Source organism: Oncorhynchus kisutch, linkage group LG24, assembly GCF_002021735.2.
Source record: "Oncorhynchus kisutch isolate 150728-3 linkage group LG24, Okis_V2, whole genome shotgun sequence".
NCBI lineage: Eukaryota > Metazoa > Chordata > Actinopteri > Salmoniformes > Salmonidae > Oncorhynchus > Oncorhynchus kisutch.
In genome coordinates this window covers 35,291,949-35,312,734 of record NC_034197.2, presented here as the reverse complement: position 1 = coordinate 35,312,734, position 20,786 = coordinate 35,291,949, and the positions used below count along the sequence as shown (strand labels likewise).

At 39.9% G+C, this 20,786-nt stretch overlaps 1 protein-coding gene across 1 annotated transcript in view; it reads right to left on the bottom strand.

The window, feature by feature from the left end:
• Positions 1-6,358: 6,358 nt before the first annotated feature.
• Positions 6,359-20,786, bottom strand: part of kcnd1 (potassium voltage-gated channel, Shal-related subfamily, member 1) — a 93,637-nt gene continuing 79,209 nt past the window's right edge. The window contains exons 3-7 of the mRNA XM_020459833.2: positions 19,657-19,819; positions 19,290-19,373; positions 8,909-9,004; positions 8,442-8,689; positions 6,359-7,744 (exon numbers count right to left, since the gene is read on the bottom strand). Of these exons, the coding sequence (XP_020315422.1) occupies positions 7,543-7,744; positions 8,442-8,689; positions 8,909-9,004; positions 19,290-19,373; positions 19,657-19,819 (793 nt within the window). The 3' untranslated portion in view covers positions 6,359-7,542. The remainder of the gene's footprint in view (positions 7,745-8,441; positions 8,690-8,908; positions 9,005-19,289; positions 19,374-19,656; positions 19,820-20,786) is intronic.

Sequence of the window (20,786 nt, the reverse complement as noted above, 5' to 3'; positions counted from 1 at the left end):
AAATTCTCCATCTCCAAAGAGGACACCTCATCAGACTATGAGTAGGCCTATCAGTCATCCAAGTGTACCTTTTTTGTGGCAAATATTTAAACATGTTTTGTCATTTTTTTGTTGGGGGGTGGGGGTGGGCAGGGGGGTTAATGTTACAATATTTAAATGAACCTCAATCCACATTCTGTTCATATATTTTCAATTCATTATTTCTCACAGAACATAATGAATACAATACAGACTGATACCTAGTCAGTTGCAAAACTGAATGCGTCTTCTGCATTTAACCCAACCTGAATCAGAGAGGTGCGGGGAGCTGCCTTAATCGACGTCCGCTGCACCCTGGGAGTAGTTGTTGTTGGTGTTAACTGCCTTGCTCAAGGGCAGAACGGCATATTTTTCCACCTTGCCGTCTCAGGGATTCAAACCTACAACCTTCCGGTTACTGGCCGAACCCTCTGAACCGCTAGGCTACCTGCTGTACATAACTAAAATGTATTGATCATTTTGATCATATTATAAAGTTGAAGTAATAACACATTTAAAAAAAGAAGGGGCCTCCACCACCAACCCCCCATCCCATTCACCAAACTCCACCCAGCCAACATGCCACCACCAACAACCTCCCATCCTATCCCATTCACCAAACCCCACCCAGCCAACATGCCTCCACCACCAACCCCCCATCCCATTCACCAAACTCCACCCAGCCAACATGCCTCCACCACCAACCTCCCATCCCATCCCATTCACCAAACCCCACCCAGCCAACATGCCTCCACCACCAACCTCCCATCCCATCCCATCCCATTCACCAAACCCCACCCAGCCAACATGCCTCCACCACCAACCTCCCATCCCATTCACCAAACCCCACCCAGCCAACATGCCTCCACCACCAACCTCCCATCCCATTCACACAACCCCACCCAGCCAACATGCCTCCACCACCAACCTCCCATCCCATTCACACAACTCCACCCAGCCAACATGCCTCCACCACCAACCTCCCATCCCATTCACCAAACCCCACCCAGCCAACATGCCTCCACCACCATCCTCCCATCCCATTCACCAAGCCCCACCCAGCCAAAATGCCTCCACCCCAACCTCCAATCCCATTCACACAACTCCACCCAGCCAAGATGCCTCCACCACCAACCTCCCATCCCATTCACCAAACCCCACCCAGCCAAAATGCCTCCACCCCAACCCCCCATCCCATCCCATTCACACAACCCCACCCAGCCAACATGCCTCCCCCCCAACCTCCCATCCCATTCACACAACTCCACCCAGCCAACATGCCTCCACCCCCAACCTCCCATCCCATTCACCAAACCCCACCCAGCCAACATGCCTCCACCCCAATCTCCCATCCCATTCACCAAACCCCACCCAGCCAACACGCCACCACCCCCAACCTCCCAGTCCATTCACCCAACCCCAACCAGCCAACATGCCTCCACGCCCAACATACCATCCCATTCACACAACCCCACCCATCCAACATGCCTCCACCCCAACCTCCCATCCCATTCACACAACTCCACCCAGCCAACATGCCTCCACCCCCAACCCCCCATCCCATTCACCAAACCCCACCCAGCCAACATGCCTGCACCCCAACCTCCCATCCCATTCACACAACTCCACCCAGCCAACATGCCTCCACCCCCAACCTCCCATCCCATTCACCAAACCCCACCCAGCCAACATGCCTCCACCCCAATCTCCCATCCCATTCACCAAACCCCACCCAGCCAACACGCCAACACGCCACCACCCCAACCTCCCAGTCCATTCACCCAACCCCACCCAGCCAACATGCCTCCACCCCCAACATCCCATCGCATTCACCAAACCCCACCCAGCCAACATGCCACCACCCCCAACCTCCCATCCCAATGGATGTCCCAATGGGGACAAAGATTGTACTTTTTGGAGAAATGTCCTCTGGTCTGATGAAACAAAAATGTAACTGTTTGGCCATAATGACCATCATTATGTTTGGAGGAAAAAATGGGAGGCTTGCAAGCCGAAGAACACCATCCCAACCGTGAAGAACAGGGGTGGCAGCCTCATGTTGTAGGGGTGCTTTGCTGCAGGAGGGACTGGTGCACTTCACAAAATAGATGGCTTCATGAGAGAGGAAAATTATGTGGATATATTGAAGCAACAGCTCAAGACATCAGTCAGAAAGTTAAAGCTTGGTTGCAAATGGGTCTCCCAAATGGACAATGACTCCAAGCATACTACCAAAGTTGTGGCAAAATGATTTAAGGACAACAAAGTCAAGGTATTGGAGTGGCCATCACAAAGCCCTGACCTCAATCCTATAGAAAATTTGTGGGCAGAACTGAAAAAGCGTATGCGAGCAAAGAGGCCTACAAACCTGACTCAGTTACACCAGCTCTGTCAGGAGGAATGGGCCAAAGTTCATCCAACTTGTTGTGGGAAGCTTGTGGAAGGCTACCTGAAAGATTTGACCCAAGTTAAACAATTTAAAGGCAATGCTACCAAATACTAATTGAGTGTATGTAAACTTCTGACCCAGTGGGAATGTAATGAAAGAAATAAAAGCTGAAATAAATCACTCTATACTATTATTCTGACATTTCACATTCTTAAAATGAAGTGTTGATCCTAACTGACCTAAAACAGGGAATGTTTTACAATAATTAAATATCAGAAATTTTAAGAAAAACCGTGTTTAAATGTCTTTGGCTAAGGTATATGTAAACTTCCGACTTCAACTGTATGTGTGGGGCTTTAGCTGAGATTATTCTTTACAGAGTCAAGTATATTTGTCCAGGCCTTAATTGTGAGGTGATTGCCATCTAAGAGCCAACATTTTTTTTTTTTGTGGCAGGGCTGCCTGCCAGGGTACTTTTAAAGAAGCACTTAGTTAAGCACAGATAAAATGCACTCTGAAACTTCCCCCTGTTGCAATATGACTGAGGATAATCATTGTATGCATCATGTTTATGTTAATGAATTATTTGCTTTGGATGTAACTTAGTAGCCAAAGAAATGCTTGGATGTCTATCATAAAACTACTGTACTTGCAATGCTTGCTTTCATTTCACGAGTAAAACACACACCACAGAGACATCTCTGCTAACAGAAACCACATCTTCCATCATAGTGAGCCGATGCATTGACAGTTTTTTTTCACATACTGTAGGTATTACATGTCCTTAAATTGAACTTGCAATTTAGATGAATTCTTAAATTATACTGTGTCTCCATCTCTTTCTTTGTTTGTTTTTGATTTATTTAATTGAAAAAGTTTAGGTGTAATACAAAGTATGTGGGTTTCTAAAACTATTAGCTATTGCATAAGACACCCCAGTAACCGTGGTGACAGTGAGGCCTAATGGTCTATTGTGATGCAATAGGAGTGAAGCCGTGAATACCATTCAGTCATTCTCTAGCTAGCTCTGGCAGCCAATGCCACAAATCATGTTAGTGATGTCATTTTAAACAGGTTTAGTGGCACTTCAAAGGTCAGTGACAATGTCAGGAAGATTAAGTCAGACTGACAGAAAGAGATGGACAGCATCACCGAATACAGGTCATATTATGGTTAGATCATCCAGTGGTCTTAAACTAATCATACAGTACTTGAGATTTTAACTGCAAGGTATTTATTGTGCATTATTTATGAAAACAGACTGTTGGTAATTGTATTAAATGAAAAAAATGAATAAACCATTGGGATTATGTCATCCTTTGTCTACTCGCAGTGTTTCTTTATCCTGGTTCTGGGGACACAAAGGGGAGACATTTTTAATTTAGAGTTGTGTTTCTTTATCCTGGTTCTGGGGAGACATTATTAATTTAGAGTTGTGTCTCTTTATCCTGGTTCTGGGGAGACATTTTTAATTTAGAGTTGTGTTTCTTAATTCTGGTTCTGGGGAGACATTTTTAATTTAGAGTTGTGTTTCTTTATCCTGGTTCTGGGGAGACATTTCCAATTTAGAGTCGTGTTTCTTTATCCTGGTTCTGGGGAGACATTTTTAATTTAGAGTTGTGTTTCTTTATCCTGGTTCTGGGGAGACATTTTTAATTTAGAGTTGTGTTTATTTATCCTGGTTCTGGGGATACAAAGGAGAGACATTTTTAATTTAGAGTTGTGTTTCTTTATCCTGGTTCTGGGGACCTAAAGGGACAAACATTTTGTTTTTTTGCACAAGCACTACACCTGATTCAAATAATCAAAGCTTGATGTTGAGTTGATCATTTGAATCAACTGTGTAGTGTTAGGACAAAAAAACAAAACGTTTGTCCCTTTAGGTCCCCAGGACCAGGATTAAGAAACAGGACTCTACCGTCATTTGAGCGTAAGGTGAAAGGTGAAGATTTTATATCACACACTGTAGCGCCCCCTACTGGCGACTTATCAAATCTCACCATGAAGGGCATTATAGGTAAAAAAACATTTTTTTATGTAAAATAAAAATATAAACATATCACCATCATTCAGGGGGAGAAACACTAGAACAAACAAACAACTTAATAGCAAAACCATTTTCTAAATTCTTCTTGCTTTATTTGTGGAATATAGAATACACACCTCTGTGCCTCTGGTCTCTTTCAGCCATCATCCTCTAGGGCCCTCAAACTCAACTCTGGACCTCCAAGTTAGTTTCACTGCATTTTTTCATTGTTCTCCTCTAATCAGGGACTCCTTTAGAGCTGGGACACCAGGTGTGTACAGTTAATTATCAGGTAGAACAGAAACCCAGCAGTCGTCTCCAGACCTCGCAGGCTAAGAGTTCAATACCCCTGCTCCAGGGAATCAGTGTATCTCTATTGCCGACATGAGTACTGGTACCACCGCTGCTGAACCTACACATCCGCTCACTTGTCATTGGATCAGGTTTATGAGGAGCAGTATGGATAAGGTTCTCATGGCTACTACACAACCTCCCACTCACTTGTCATTGGATCAGGTTTATGAGGAGCAGTATGGATAAGGTTCTCATGGCTACTACACAACCTCCCACTCAAACACTTATTTTATTCATACACCATCCATCCATCCATCCATCCATATATATATATATATATATAGCATATGACACAACTTTACCCAGCTGTTATCACTTCCATTAGTGTAAATAATGTGATTCATATAGCTATGTATGTTTGGAAATTAATGTTGGCAAATATGTGTGAGATGTCCATAACATAGCTGCAGATTGTACACCAGATAATGAGATGAGAAATCACCAAAGATTTTTGTCATCCATTACTGCACGTTACAGGTTGGCCTACACAAAACGCTGCCATCGCTTCTTCAACTGACCTGGTATCGGCGATACTCTCTTCGTTCTCGATTCTGGAAAACAGTTGTCTTATAAATGACATTTACTGTATAAGGCAACTGTTTTCCAGATTTGAAAAGGAAGAGAGTATCGCCGATACCAGGTTATTATTTTATTTGTATGTAACCTTTATTTAACTAGGCAAGTCAGTTAAGAACAAATTCTTATTTACAATGCGGGTCTACCCCGGCCAAACCCTAACGACGCTGGGCCAATCGTGCGCCGCCCTATGAGAATCCCAATCACGGCCGGTTGTGATACAGCCTGGAATCAAACCAGGGTCTGTAGTGACACCTCTAGCACTGAGATACAGTGCCTTAGACTGCTGCGCCACTCGGGAGCCTCAAGTTGTTGAAGAATCTATGGCATTGTTTTGTATAGGCAAACCTGTAGCGTCCAGTAATGGATGCCAGAAATCTTTGGTTATATCTCATTGTCTGGTGTACAATCTGTAGTTATCCATAACAGTGCTCATTACTCTAGTCCTATCTGCACTATATAACCCAAAATAAAGCTAACGAATAAATACTAAAGTAACTTTAAAACAGCTGTAGTGCACAGTTTCAGATTTTTCATTGCAATATTATGCAAACAATAATAATTGTAGGAGGGGAAAAAAATGTAGGATTGTAAACACCAGATCTCATAGTCCAATCAAGTACAGTAACAGCACCGATATGTTAGCATGTTGAAGAGAAAAGTATTTTGTGTATTACACAGCCGTCAACAGGCTGCATATACACTTAAACCTGTAACACAATATTACAAGAGCGTCTGAACTGAAAAACACTGTTGGTGATAATGGATGTCTATGATAGGTTACTGTGAACTCAAAGATGGATAGATACTTTTTTTCTTACTTGTAACCTCTTCTCCCTTATTTATGACTCATTGACAGTGGATCCCTCCTCTACATTTGATTTCCCAAGGGGGGGGGGGGGGGGGACATGTAGAATACCTAAAACGGCATATCTGTGATGAATTAACACACGTCCTCCCAACCTACTACACACAGACCATACAATCGGACCCACTTTGCATTCTGGCGAGGAACATGCCTGAATGGTTTTTTATTTTGTTCATTTTTTTAACCTAATGTACACTTTTGGTGCAGACATCATTATTACGTTACAATGTTGTTGTCAGGGAAAAATAAATCAAACAAACTGTTCTGAGAGAAAGAATAAGATACCATGCAAAACGCCAGATGAGCTAGTCGTATCTGACACCACTAATATCAGTAGCTTCTCTTCTCCCCCGTCTACTGAACAGGACTAATATCAGTAGCTTCTCTTCTCCACCGTCTACTGAACAGGACTAATATCAGTAGCTTCTCTTCTCCACCGTCTACTGAACAGGACTAATATCAGTAGCTTCTCTTCTCCCCCGTCTACTGAACAGGACTAATATCAGTAGCTTCTCTTCTCCACCGTCTACTGAACAGGACTAATATCAGTAGCTTCTCTTCTCCACCGTCTACTGAACAGGAACATGCACTGCTGTATTAAGCTCGTCATTACACTGACAAGTTTGAAGATGCATGTGATTTAGAGACGTATGATACAAAATATGTTACATATGTAGTACCATCTAACGATCACTCCTTTTATTTTCAAATTCATTTGTGTAAAGATATCTATTGCAGAATACGGTATTCATATTTCTATCTGTAAAGATGTATTTAAATATCAATATAATTGTGCAATTATTCATAATCTTTATAATCTCTCCCTGCAATTTCTTTACACACATTATGTATATTAGTTTTTCCTGCTTGTTCTAACGTTGCATATCTTAAAAGAGTTAAAGGCTTTCGATGCCACGGTGGGTATATTATTGTTGAAAAGCACTCTTAGTAACCACACCATCCATCTGTGTCCCTTCTCTGAGTCCAAGAGGCATTGTCACCTGTTCCTGGTCAGCTCAGATTGTGTCTGTGGTACCCCCCCACCCCACCCCCCACCACCCGTATCTCCCTGGGCCAAAAGGTCAACCTCACAGTAACTGTTCCAGCACATCAAATGGATAGTTACAATTAATTTACTTTATTTTTCTCACGCTGCCCCTACCTTGACTATTCAGTAGACATTACGTTGGTATCGGAGTGAAGAATTTGCAAAGAGTGTGGACGTTATCATCCTTCTTTCCCATGTTCTTCTCTGACGGACCCCATTCCTGTTGTTTTGTGCAATGGGTCAAGCTCCTGTGCTTCAGAGGGTTATAAAGAGGAGATCTTGACAGTTTCCTGGGTGTTATAGATACTGGAGCGAGAGTTGCGTAGGATGCCAGGGATGGCGGGTGAGTTAGGTAGGCTCTCATCAGGACTGTTGGCTGGGGGAGTGGGGATACTGATGATGGCTGCTGTGTAGTCAGTACAGTTCAGCTTCAGGTCTCCAGTTCTGGCGTTTAGACTGGAGCGACTGCTCACACACACACACACACACACACACACACACACACACACACACACACACACACACACACACACACACACACACACACACACACACACACACACACACACACACACACACACACACACACACACACACACACACACACACACACCGAAATAAAGTTAGACAATGCACATATCTGTCACCATTACCACAAAATAGTCAAATGTGTTTATGTTGAGAGGACTTGTATGTGTCCTCATTGTAAGTGTATTCAAGACAAGTTGTTTGTTCTTCCACTGTCTGTATAGTGATACATCCATCATAGCAACTATGTATAGAAATGCAGGCACTCAATAAAACAAACAAACTCACCATTATCAACTGTTTCCCTTATAAATAAACAATGTCACGCTACAGTGACAAATTAAATACATTTTCCCATTGTTTTCAACTACATTTCTCATTAAACCCAATGGAGGTTGTTTTGACAAAACATCGACAGCATCAACATAGTTAGAGCCAGCAGAGTTTGAACAACTTAGAAACTGTTCGAACTCAGCTTGTAATTCAAGATCAGCAGAATGTTCTTTTTAATGAATGGGCCAGAGCTAAATGTAGTAAATCATCAACAGCCTACAGGTGATTGAGGGGTGAGGCAAAGATAGAAAGGGAGGAGTGGGCTCCTTGGATCAGGTGGACAGTGTGTGCTGTACAGTACCTCTGTGGGTACTGAGTACCAACAGGTGTCTTGGTGACGTGCAGCGTGTCCAGCTCCTGCACACTTCCCCGGCTGACAGATACGGTGGAGTTGGCAAGGCGAATGGCCCTCCTCTTGGCCCGCCGGGAGCAGCAGGTGGTGGTGGACCCCTGCTGGCTGGACAAGGAAGTGCTGCGGCTGGTGCGGAAGCCCATTGAGTCCATCATACACACCTCGCTGTAGGTGACTTCATCGGTGAACTCGTGATTCTGTCGAGACATAAAATAAAGAAAGACGTCTATCCTGGCCTCTGAACGGCCATCTTTAAACTAGCTGCAGGTGGCTGTATACTATATGATAACTTCTCATAACTGCTGAAAGTGTGAAACAGTGTGAAACACTGCCGAGTATATACACAGTACATCAAAATGAGCAATAAACGTATCAGACAATATTATCTATGAGATTTTTTTAAAAGCAGCACTCACGGTGGTTTTCTCCAAGCACTGCAATAGATGATGATGTTGATGCTCGAAGGCGGACCTGTTCTTCACACAAAAAGCTGTGCTGTCACTATCGCCACCCTGAGGGACACAGCAAGACAGCAGCTCACTTAGCCCAACATAGACACACATGAAAAGACCTTATCAGTGTAACTCGATCACATCAATGGTAGTTAGTAGTTGGCAACGTATTGCTGTGGTAAGCAAACTTCAGATTATAAACACAAATGGGAGGTGATTTTGTCCAACAAACATTGTAGAATGAGTTATTCTTTAGGCAATAATACAGTATTTGATGAGTAGAGCATATACTGATGAGTAGGCAGTATACTGAAGAGTAGACAGTATACTGCTGAGTAGGCAGTATACTGATGAGTAGACATTATACTGAAGAGTAGACAGTATACTGATGAGTAGGCAGTATACTGAAGAGTAGGCAGTATACTGATGAGTAGGCAGTATACTGAAGAGTAGGCAGTATACTGAAGAGTAGACAGTATACTGATGAGTAGGCATTATACTGAAGAGTAGGCAGTATACTGAAGAGTAGACAGTATACTGATGAGTAGGCAGTATACTGAAGAGTAGGCAGTATACTGATGAGTTGACAGTATACTGATGAGTAGGCAGTATACTGAAGAGTAGACAGTATACTGATGAGTAGGCATTATACTGATGAGTAGGCAATATACTGATGAGTAGAGCATATACTGATGAGTAGGCAGTATACTGATGAGTAGGCATTATACTGATGAGTAGACAGTATACTGATGAGTAGACAATATACTGATGAGTAGAGCATATACTGATGAGTAGGCAGTATACTGAAGAGTAGACAGTATACTGATGAGTAGGCAGTATACTGATGAGTAGACATTATACTGAAGAGTAGACAGTATACTGATGAGTAGGCAGTATACTGAAGAGTAGACATTATACTGATGAGTAGGCATTATACTGATGAGTAGGCATTATACTGATGAGTAGGCAGTATACTGATGAGTTGACAGTATACTGAAGAGTAGACATTATACTGATGAGTAGGCATTATACTGATGAGTAGGCAGTATACTGAAGAGTAGACATTATACTGATGAGTAGGCAATATACTGATGAGTAGAGCATATACTGATGAGTAGGCAGTATACTGATGAGTAGGCATTATACTGATGAGTAGACAGTATACTGATGAGTAGACAATATACTGATGAGTAGAGCATATACTGATGAGTAGGCAGTATACTGAAGAGTAGACAGTATACTGATGAGTAGGCAGTATACTGATGAGTAGACATTATACTGAAGAGTAGACAGTATACTGATGAGTAGGCAGTATACTGAAGAGTAGACATTATACTGATGAGTAGGCAGTATACTGATGAGTTGACAGTATACTGAAGAGTAGACATTATACTGATGAGTAGGCATTATACTGATGAGTAGGCAGTATACTGAAGAGTAGACATTATACTGATGAGTAGGCATTATACTGATGAGTAGGCATTATACTGATGAGTAGGCAGTATACTGATGAGTTGACAGTATACTGAAGAGTAGACATTATACTGATGAGTAGGCATTATACTGATGAGTAGGCATTATACTGATGAGTAGACAGTATACCTCCACAGCTTATTACTGAGTGACTGCCCTTGACTGTCTGTACAGTAAGTATTCTCCCTCTCTAGTGATGTTAACCCGGACACAAAGAACTGTCTCCTGTATACCCACGACTACGTGGTCTCACACAGTTCCATCTACATCAAGTTTGCAGACGACAATTTTATACCTGACTACCAACAACGACGAGACGGCCTACAGAGAAGAGGTAGGTACTCTGACGTCGTGGTGCTAGGTAAGAAACCTCTCCCTCAACGTCAGCAAAACAAAATAGCTGATTGTGGACTTCAAGAAGAACCAGGCTGGGCACGCCCCCATCCTCATCAACGGAGCCGCCGTGGAGACGAGAGGTCGACCGATTATGATTTTTGAACGCCGATACCGATTATTGGAGAACCAAAAAGCTGATACCGATTAATCGTCCGATTTGTAATTTCTAAAAATGTGTAATAATGACAATTACAACAATACTGAATGAACACTTATTTTAACTTAATATAATACATCAATAAATTCAATTTAGCCTCAAATAAATAATGAAACATGGTCAATTTGGTTTAAATAATGCAAAAACAAAGTGTTGGAGAATAACGGTTGTCTTGGGTGGAAGAAGGAGAGGACCAAAGCACAGTGTGGTTAGTATTTATCTTTTTAATAAACAACTGAACACTTCAAAAACACAAAACAAAGTATCAACTGAAACAGTTCTACCTGGTGCAGACACACAAAGACTGAAAATAACCACCCACAAACCCCAACAGAAAACAGGCTACCTAAATATGGTTCTCAATCAGGGACAACGATTGACAGCTGCCTCTGATTGAGAACCATATCAGGCCAAACACAGAAATAGAAAATCATAGAAAAACTAACATAGACAATCCACCCAACTCACACCCTGACCATACTTGTTACGGTTTTCTAGGTGTGAAGGAGTCGGACCAAAATGCAGCGTGTAGATTGCGATCCATGTTAAATGAACAAAAAACGAAACAATACAAACACTACAAAAACAAAGAACGTAACGAAAACCGAAACAGCCTTTACTAGTGAAAACTAACGCATAGCCAGGAACAAGGACACTAAGGACAATCACCCACGACAAACTCAAAGAATATGGCTGCCTAAATATGGTTCCCAATCAGAGACAACGATAAACACCTGCCTCTGATTGAGAACCACTCCAGACAGCCATAGACTTTGCTAGATAACCCCACTAGCTACAATCCCAATACATACACACCAAAACCCCAAGACAAAACACACCACAATACAAAAACCCCATGCCACACCCTGGCCTGACCCAATACATGAAGAAAAACACAAAATACTTAGACCAGGGCGTGACAATACTAAAACAAAAGACAAAACAAAGGAACTAAGGTCAGAACGTGACATGGAGAAGAAAGTAAAAGTGCAATATGTGCCGTGTAAAAAAGCTAACGTTTAAGTTCCTTGCTCAGAACATGAGAACATATGAAAGCTGGTGGTTCCTTTTAACACGAGTCTTCAATATTCCCAGGTAAGAAGTTTTAGGTTGTAGTTATTATTGGAATTATAGGACTATTTCCCTCTAAACCATTTGTATTTCATTAACCTTTGACTATTGGATGTTCTTATAGGCACTTTAGTACTGCCAGTGTGACACTATAGCTTCCATCCCTCTCCTCGCTCCTCTCTGGGCTCGAACCAGCAACACAACGACAACAGCCACCCTCGAAGCAGCGTTACCCATGCAGAGCAAGGGGAACAACTACTAGAAGGCTCAGAGCGAGTGACGTTTGAAACACTATTAGCACGCTAACTAGCCAGCCATTTCACTTTGGTTACACCAGGATAATCTCGGGAGTTGATAGGCTTGAAGTCATAAACAGGGCAATGCTTGACGCACAACGAAGAGCTGCTGGCAAAACGCACAAAAGTGCTGTTTGAATGAATGTTTACGCGCCTGCTTCTGCCTACCACCGCTCAGTCAGATACTTAGATAATTGTATGCTCAGTCAGATTATATGCAACGCAGGACACGCTAGATAATATCTCGTAATATCATCAACCATGTGTAGTTAACTAGTGATTATGATTGATTGATTGTTTTTTATAAGATAAGTTTAATGCTAGCTAGCAATTTACCTTGGCTTACTGCATTCGCGTAACAGTCTCCTTGTGGAGTGCAACGAGAGAGAGGCAGGTCGTTATTGCAGTGGACTAGTTACCTTTAAGATTAGATCCCCCGAGCTGACAAGGTGGAAATCTGTCGTTCTGCCATCATTGAAAATAAGAATGTGTTCTTAACTGACTTGCCTAGTTAAATAACAAAAAATACAGATTTCCGATTGTTATGAAAACTTGAAATCGGCCCTAATTAATCGTCCATTCCGATTAATCGGTCGACCTCTAGTGGAGAAAAAGTAAAGTCCCTGTAAAGTCCCACATCTTCAAGGAGCTGAAATGGTCAAACAACACGGACACCGTAGCGAAGAAGGCACGACAACAACTCTTCAACCTCGAGAGGCTGAAGAAATTCGGCCTGTCCCTGAGAGCCCTCACAGTGTTCTACAGGATCATCATTGAGAGCATTCTCTCAGGCTGCATCACAGCCTGGTACAGCAACTCCACCACCGCTGACCACAAGGTACTACAGAGGGTTGTACACTCAGTCGAACGCACCACTGGCTGCACACTGCCTGTGCTCCACGACAACTACAACACCAGGTGTCACAGGAAGGCAAAGAAGATCATCAGGGGACCCAGCCTGACCCAGCCTGTTCTCCCTGCTTTCACAGGCTGTTCTCCCCCAAAACATACATTTATCCACTGGCCCCTGCACACCCTCACCCCTCAATGAACAGTTATACTTGTCAGTCACTGGTCACAATCTTTGTTTACACACTTCGCCACTTTTAACTGCAGCAACTGTATAGAATTTTTTACTAATTGTAAATATATATATGTAGACAAGACAAGGTTCTGTCTATATTCTATTATTTTACTTGATATTATTACTAGTATTATTACTATTATTAGTACTATTATCAGTACTTTTATTACCAGTAGTATTACTAGTATTATTGCTATTACCATTATTACTAGTGTTATTACTATTACTCGTAGTATTATTATTACTGTTATTACTAGTATCATTATTAGCATTATTACCAGTGCCATTACTATTATTGGTACTAGCATTATTACCATTACTATTATTACCGGTATTATTACTGTTGCTATCACTGGTAGTATGATTGTCATTACTGGTGTGATTACTAGTATTATTACTAGTATAATTACTATTATTAGTACTATTATTAGTGCTGTTGCTATTATTACTAGTAGTATCACTATTATTAGTAGTATAGCTACTATTACCAGTGGTATTACTAATATTATTACTATTGCTATTATTACTACTATTATTACTGGTATTATTACTGTTGCTATCACTGGTAGTATGATTGTTGCTAGTATTGCCGATATAAATACTAGTATTATTACTAGAATTATTACTGGTATTATTACTGTTGCTATTACTAGTATTATTATTGTTGCTATTATTACTGGTATAATTACTAGTATTATTGTTGCTGTTAGTACTAGTATAATTACTAGTATTATTACCGGTATAATTACTATTATTATTGGTGCTATTATTGTTACAATTACTATTACTGGCATTATTACTAGTAGTATTACTATTATTACTAATATTATTACTAGTATTATTACTCGTATTAGTACTTTTATTATTACTTCAGTATTACTATTATTAATAGCATCATTACTAGTATGATTATTAGTACTATTATTATTACTTTTACCACTATTACTGGTAGTATTACTATTATTACTGGAGGTATTACTATTATTACTGGTATTATTACTGGTATTATCACTATTATCGGCACTATTATTATTACTATTACTATTTTTACCAATATTAGTACTATTATTACTAGTATTATTACTAGTATTAGTACTATTATTATTACTGGTACTATTATTACTAGTATTATTACTGTTATTAGTACTATTATTAGTACTATTATTATTACTGGTACTATTATTACTAGTATTATTACTGTTATTAGTACTATTATTATTACTGGTACTATTATTACTGGTATTATTACTGTTATTATTACTATTATTAGTACTATTATTATTATTGCTGTTGCTATTATTACTAGTATTATTACTAATAGACTTACTGTTATTTCTATTGTTAGTACTATCATTATTACTATTACTATTGTCACTTGTATCATTACTAGTAGTATTACTTGTATTATTGCAAGCACTATTATTACAAGTATTATTACTAGTATTACTACTGGAAACCAATGCTATTATTATTGCTGGCATTAGTATTATTACTATTGCTACTTGTGTTATCACTAGTATTATTACAAGTGTTATTACTAGTGTTAGTACTATTACTATTACTTGTATTATTACTACCGTTATTACTATTATTACTGTTATTACTTGTATTATTACTGTTACTGTGTGTATTATTACTTGTATTATTACCAGCATTATTACAATTATTACTATTATTACTGCAATTACTTGTATTATTACTGTTATTACTACTATCACTTGTATTATTACGAGTAGTATTACTATTTCTTACTATTATTACTTGTATTGTTACCAGTATTATTACTATCATTACTTGTATTGTTACTAGTATTATTACTATTGCCACTATTATTACTTGTATTGTTACTAGTATTATTACTGGTGTTATTACCAGTGTTATTACTAGTGTTAGTACTATTATTATTACTTGTATTATTATTTGCATTATTCCTATTATTCCTATTATTACTGGTGTTATTACTAGTATTATTACTTGTGTTGGTGCTATTATTATTACTTGTATTCTTATTTGCATTATTGGTATTATTACTACTATTACTTGTATTGTTGCTGGCATTATTGCTATTTTATTGCCTGTATTAGTACTATTATTGGTATTATTACTATTATTACTTGTATTATTACTAGCATTATTACTAGTATGAGTACTTACATTATTATTATTACTATTATTACGTATATTATTACTGGCAGTATTACTATTATTAGTACTTGTATTAGTATTATCACTTGTGATAATTTCTAGTATTATTACTATTATTATTGCCTGTATTAGTACTATTATTAGCACTAGTATTGGTAGTATCACTATTATTACTTGTATTATTACTGGCATTATTGCTATTATTAGTACTGTTACTATTATTACTTGTATTAGTACTGGCGTTATTACTATTATTAGTACTGTTACTATTATAACTAGTATTATTACTGGTATTATTACTGTTGTTAGTACTGTTGCTATTATTACTTGTATTATTACTGGTATTATTACTGTTGTTATTTCTTGTATTAGTACTATTATGAGTACTATTATTAGTACTATTACTATTATTACTTGTATTATTACAGGTATTATTACTGTTGTTTTACTCACTTATCTTTGACCTGCATTGATGGAGCTTGGAGCTTAAGAATTTCATTGTACCTTTCAATTACTGTACATCTGTGACTAATAAACTCTGATTTGATTTGAACACAGAACCCCAGAGGACCAGTGCCACCTCAGATGCTTCCTAAAAATCTAGCTAAGATTTCCAGGTCAAGGTGGTTAATCACCATCATAACTGTTATAGACGGTGAACAGCCTGTCAAAATCCTTACCATACAGATGATCTACTCTGTTAGACTGAGAGACATGAGTGTGCCAGGCTGGGAGGGATGGAGCAGGGAAACAGCTCTGTTAGTCACAAAGCCAGTCTGGTGACCTGCTGGAATCACTACAGACATGTCCGATAACATCGTCCCACGAACTGATATAGAGACTATACTGCAGCCAAAACCAAGAAAAGACCTGGGAGAGAAAACAACCCTTCTAGGTTTATAAATAACTCTGCAGTCCTGTAAGTAATGGGTTTATAGATCCCTGATCTCACTCTGGGATTGTAAATATTGGATTATACTGACTTCAACTGCTGAGAAGAAACAGAATAAAGACTACTCAGGACTCAACCTGGTACATTAGTAAAGATGGGAATTCAATCTCTCTCTATCTCTGCCTCCTCCTCCTCCTCTATCACCTCTAGTCCTTAAATCAGCAGACTGTCTTCTCATATTCTTCTGTCCTCCACTGGTGTGAAGAGAGATTAGGATACTGAAATATGTCTGCCAGGAAGATGGAACACTTCTTCACCTCCTTCCCCTGGCTACGGCTATTAAGGAAAGTTACAGGAGATATTTACAGTTGAATTATTTTCAATCATATTTGGCATCATAGCGTATACGCTCTTAGAAAAAAAAAGGGTTCTTCGTTTGTCCCCATAGGAGAACCCTTTTTTGGTTTCAGGTAGTCAAACCCTTTGGTGGTGAGGCAGGTAATACTTTTTAGTGATGAACATTTTAGTGGTGAAAGGTTTCCATGTATATGGATATGGCTCCCGAGTGGCGCAGCGGTCTAAGGCACTGCATCTCAGTGCAAGAGGTGTCACTACAGACACCCTGTTTTGAATCCAGGCTGTATCACAACCGGCTGTGATTGGGAGTCCCATAGGGCGGCGCACAATTGGCCCAGTGTCGTCCGGGTTCGGCCGGTGTAGGCCGTCATTGTAAATAAGAATTTGTTCTTACCGGACTTGCCAAGTTAAATAAAGGTAAATATAACACTTAGAACCTCGTATTTGTGAAAGGGTTCCACTTGGAACCAAAACGAGTAATTTCAGAGGTTTCTCAAATAAGGACAATGGAAGAATACTTTATGGTTCTAGGTAGCACCTTCTGTTCTAAGAATGGATTCAACACACAGATACTAAATAGACTAGTCTGCCATGCACACAGTACTGTATGTCGGTAGGTACAGCTGCAGGCCGACAGTAAACCTTACGCCTTTTCTTTTTCCCCAAAGCTTTACCCACAGGCTATTCTCTCCTCTTACGGTGGAATGCAGAATTTCTTTAAAATAAAAAAAACGCAAAAAATACAACTAAGGATTACCAACCGCCGTCGGCATAGCAACCCCATGAACTGCAATGGTTACGTGGGGTAAAATCTCTGTGAGGAGGGGTCATCCTGGAGGGGTTATGTGTTATGTGCAATGATAACATAAGAATAGTTACCCAATGCCTATATTCCATATAGGGCATTTCAAAAGAGGATATGGCCAATATACTATATGATGTGATTTTATACTATATGATGTGATTTTATACTATATGACATGATTTTATACTATATGATGTGATTTTATACTATATGATGTGATTTAATACTATATGACATGATTTTATACTATATGATGTGATTTTATACTATATAATGTGATTTTATACTATATGACATGATTTTATACTATATGATGTGATTTTATACTATATGATGTGATTGTATACTATATGACATGATTTTATACTATATGACATGATTTTATACTATATGACGAGATTTTTCCTCAGGAGGGCAATAACTAGGGAAATCCAAGTGACAACAAGCTAGATACTGTATGTTAGAATGTTTCATTTAGGTGAGGTTCTGGGTATTGGTAATACAACTGAGGTGAAAACAGCTAGGAGTGGAGGGTGACTCCTGAGAGAAGTGAATTGCAACTCATCCTCTAGTAACTCTCTTTATCTGTTCTGGTCCCCTGCTGCTAACATCATTATCTCTGTGTGTCCATAACCCACCTGTCCACAACATCTGCTTTCTGTCCTCTGACTCGATGACCTCACAATAGGATTCCACATCACACACACCTCTCAAGAATGCCTCATATAGGCAGGGACCTTATGTCATTGGTTAACACAGTGTCAATGAGACTTTGTCTCATTCTGGGGGGGGGGGGGGGGGGGGGGGGACTGCCTCCGGTGGATAGATTTAATCAAGGGGAAGTTTGGGATGAAATATTAATGACTGTCAATGTGACATTTGGTTATTTTAAACGCCTTTGAAACTGAAGATGACTGATCCCCGCAATGTGCTTTATTCATCCGTTTTGTGTTGTTGTCAGCGACATGACATTCTTATGCAGATTTAGTGGAACTGCAGCAGAACGTGCTGGTGTGGTGAAGGTGTTCCAGAATGGAGAGAGAGCGTTAGAGATAGAAATAGAGAGAGAGAAAGCGAGACAGAGAGAACAGTAATCTGTCTAATTCTGAAGTAAATACAGTCATTACTGGCCAAGAACAAGCTCCAATAAGTTACAAGCTCCAGTTAGTTACAAGCTCCAGTTAGTTACAAGCTCCAATTAGTTACAAGCTCCAGTTAGTTACAAGCTAAAGTCAGTTACAAGCTACAGTTAGTTACAAACTACAGTTAGTTACAAGCTCCAATTAGTTACAAGCTCCAGTTAGTTACAAGCTAAAATCATTTACAAGCTACAGTTAGTTACAAGCTACAGTAAATGATACCATGGCAACAAAACTGTCTCCTGAACAGAAACAACTTCAGATTAAAAGGTTTAGTGTTATTTTGTTTCATCACAAGGCTGAACAAGTGCTTGATCTTATCAGTCCATCCCAGCACTTTGGAGCCTCTGCTAAAAGCATTCATGTAGGTATATGTAACCTTTAATTATGCACTCGTCCCTACTTGGTTGAACAATCTTTAGATTAAATACTGTATTCTGTACATTTGAAATCCAAACGTGAACACGTGAAATTACCTTGATTGTCTGTATATGACCATAAGGTAACATTTGTCAATGTGAATTCCTCACCTGCAATCCCCCATCCTCTTTGTGCTGCAAGAATGCATTGGTGGCCCCTTTTTTAGCCATTCGAATCCTTGCCTGACGCACTTTCTGGAGAATGGAAAAGAATTGGACAGAAATGCCCGTGTCAGCACTTGTTCCACATACAACCCAGTGAGCAATATCTGGGGGAATAAAAACAAAACTCCCATTTCACAAGACAGTGTGTTTCCTCGTAGCTTTACAATAGGCTTTTTGCCTGACAAGAGCACCCTGTTATTTGAAGGCAGATTGCTCCGACTTATTTATCACACATATATCGCGCCATACATCAAAAGAACAACAATGTGACACACACATGATAAGAATGACATCATGCCTCTCTCTCATTTACCTGCTGTGCCCTCATCTTATCTGCCCTTTGGTTCTGGTGGTAGATCCTTGCGAAGTTGGAGACTATGACAGGCACAGGTAGAGCAATCACCAGCACGCCACTGAGGGAGCAAATGGAGCCAAATATCTTGCCCGCTATGGAGTCTGGAACCATGTCTCCATATCTGCAAACAGCAACAACAAGCCAGTGGGGGGTTAATGTGAGCAACGCTCCTCTCAGGTCATTACGGGGACTCGTACGACGGAATATCTGTATCTCAACATCACACAATAGACAGACAGAAAGAGGTACAAACTAACGGCCTTGAAATTCCTGCCTTGAATTTCGAACAGTTTACTTTAGAATTGCTCAAAAAAAATATCTAAGAAATAAATGTGGCAGAAATAGATGACAATTACAGCACTCTACCACCAGTGAGAAAACATATTCAAGTTAGAAACTCATAGGGTGAGAAGAGAATGAAATCAACCGAAGCATGCTCTTACTACAGTATGTGTAGTGAGACGTCAATACTGTATGTCCATTGTGACTAGTCTTCACTGTGCATGTATGAACATGTTATTTACAGTACATTACTTGTCCAAATTCAGAAACGTATCTTTGTAATTGAACAGCTCATTAAAGAAAGGCTGATTAGGGAGTGTACGTTGTTTATAATAAGGGTTACCTGTAGAAAATCACACCTCTCTGAAATGAGAATGGATGGAAACTTGGTCCTGTAAGCTTTACAATGCATTCATTTTGCACAGGGCTGCGGACCAGAAGGTTGTGGACCACAGTTGTAGCTCAGCCAATGAACGACATAGAAACGTAACAAAGGTTGTAGCTCAGCCAATGAACATCATAGAAACGTAACAGAGGTTGTAGCTCAGCCAATGAACATCATAGAAACGTAACAAAGGTTGTAGCTCAGCCAATGAACATCATAGAAACGTAACAAAGGTTGTAGCTCAGCCAATGAACATCATAGAAACGTAACAGAGGTTGTAGCTCAGCCAATGAACGTCATAGAAACGTAACAAAGGTTGTAGCTCAGCCAATGAACGTCATAGAAACGTAACAGAGGTTGTAGCTCAGCCAATGAACGTCATAGAAACGTAACAAAGGTTGTAGCTCAGCCAATGAACATC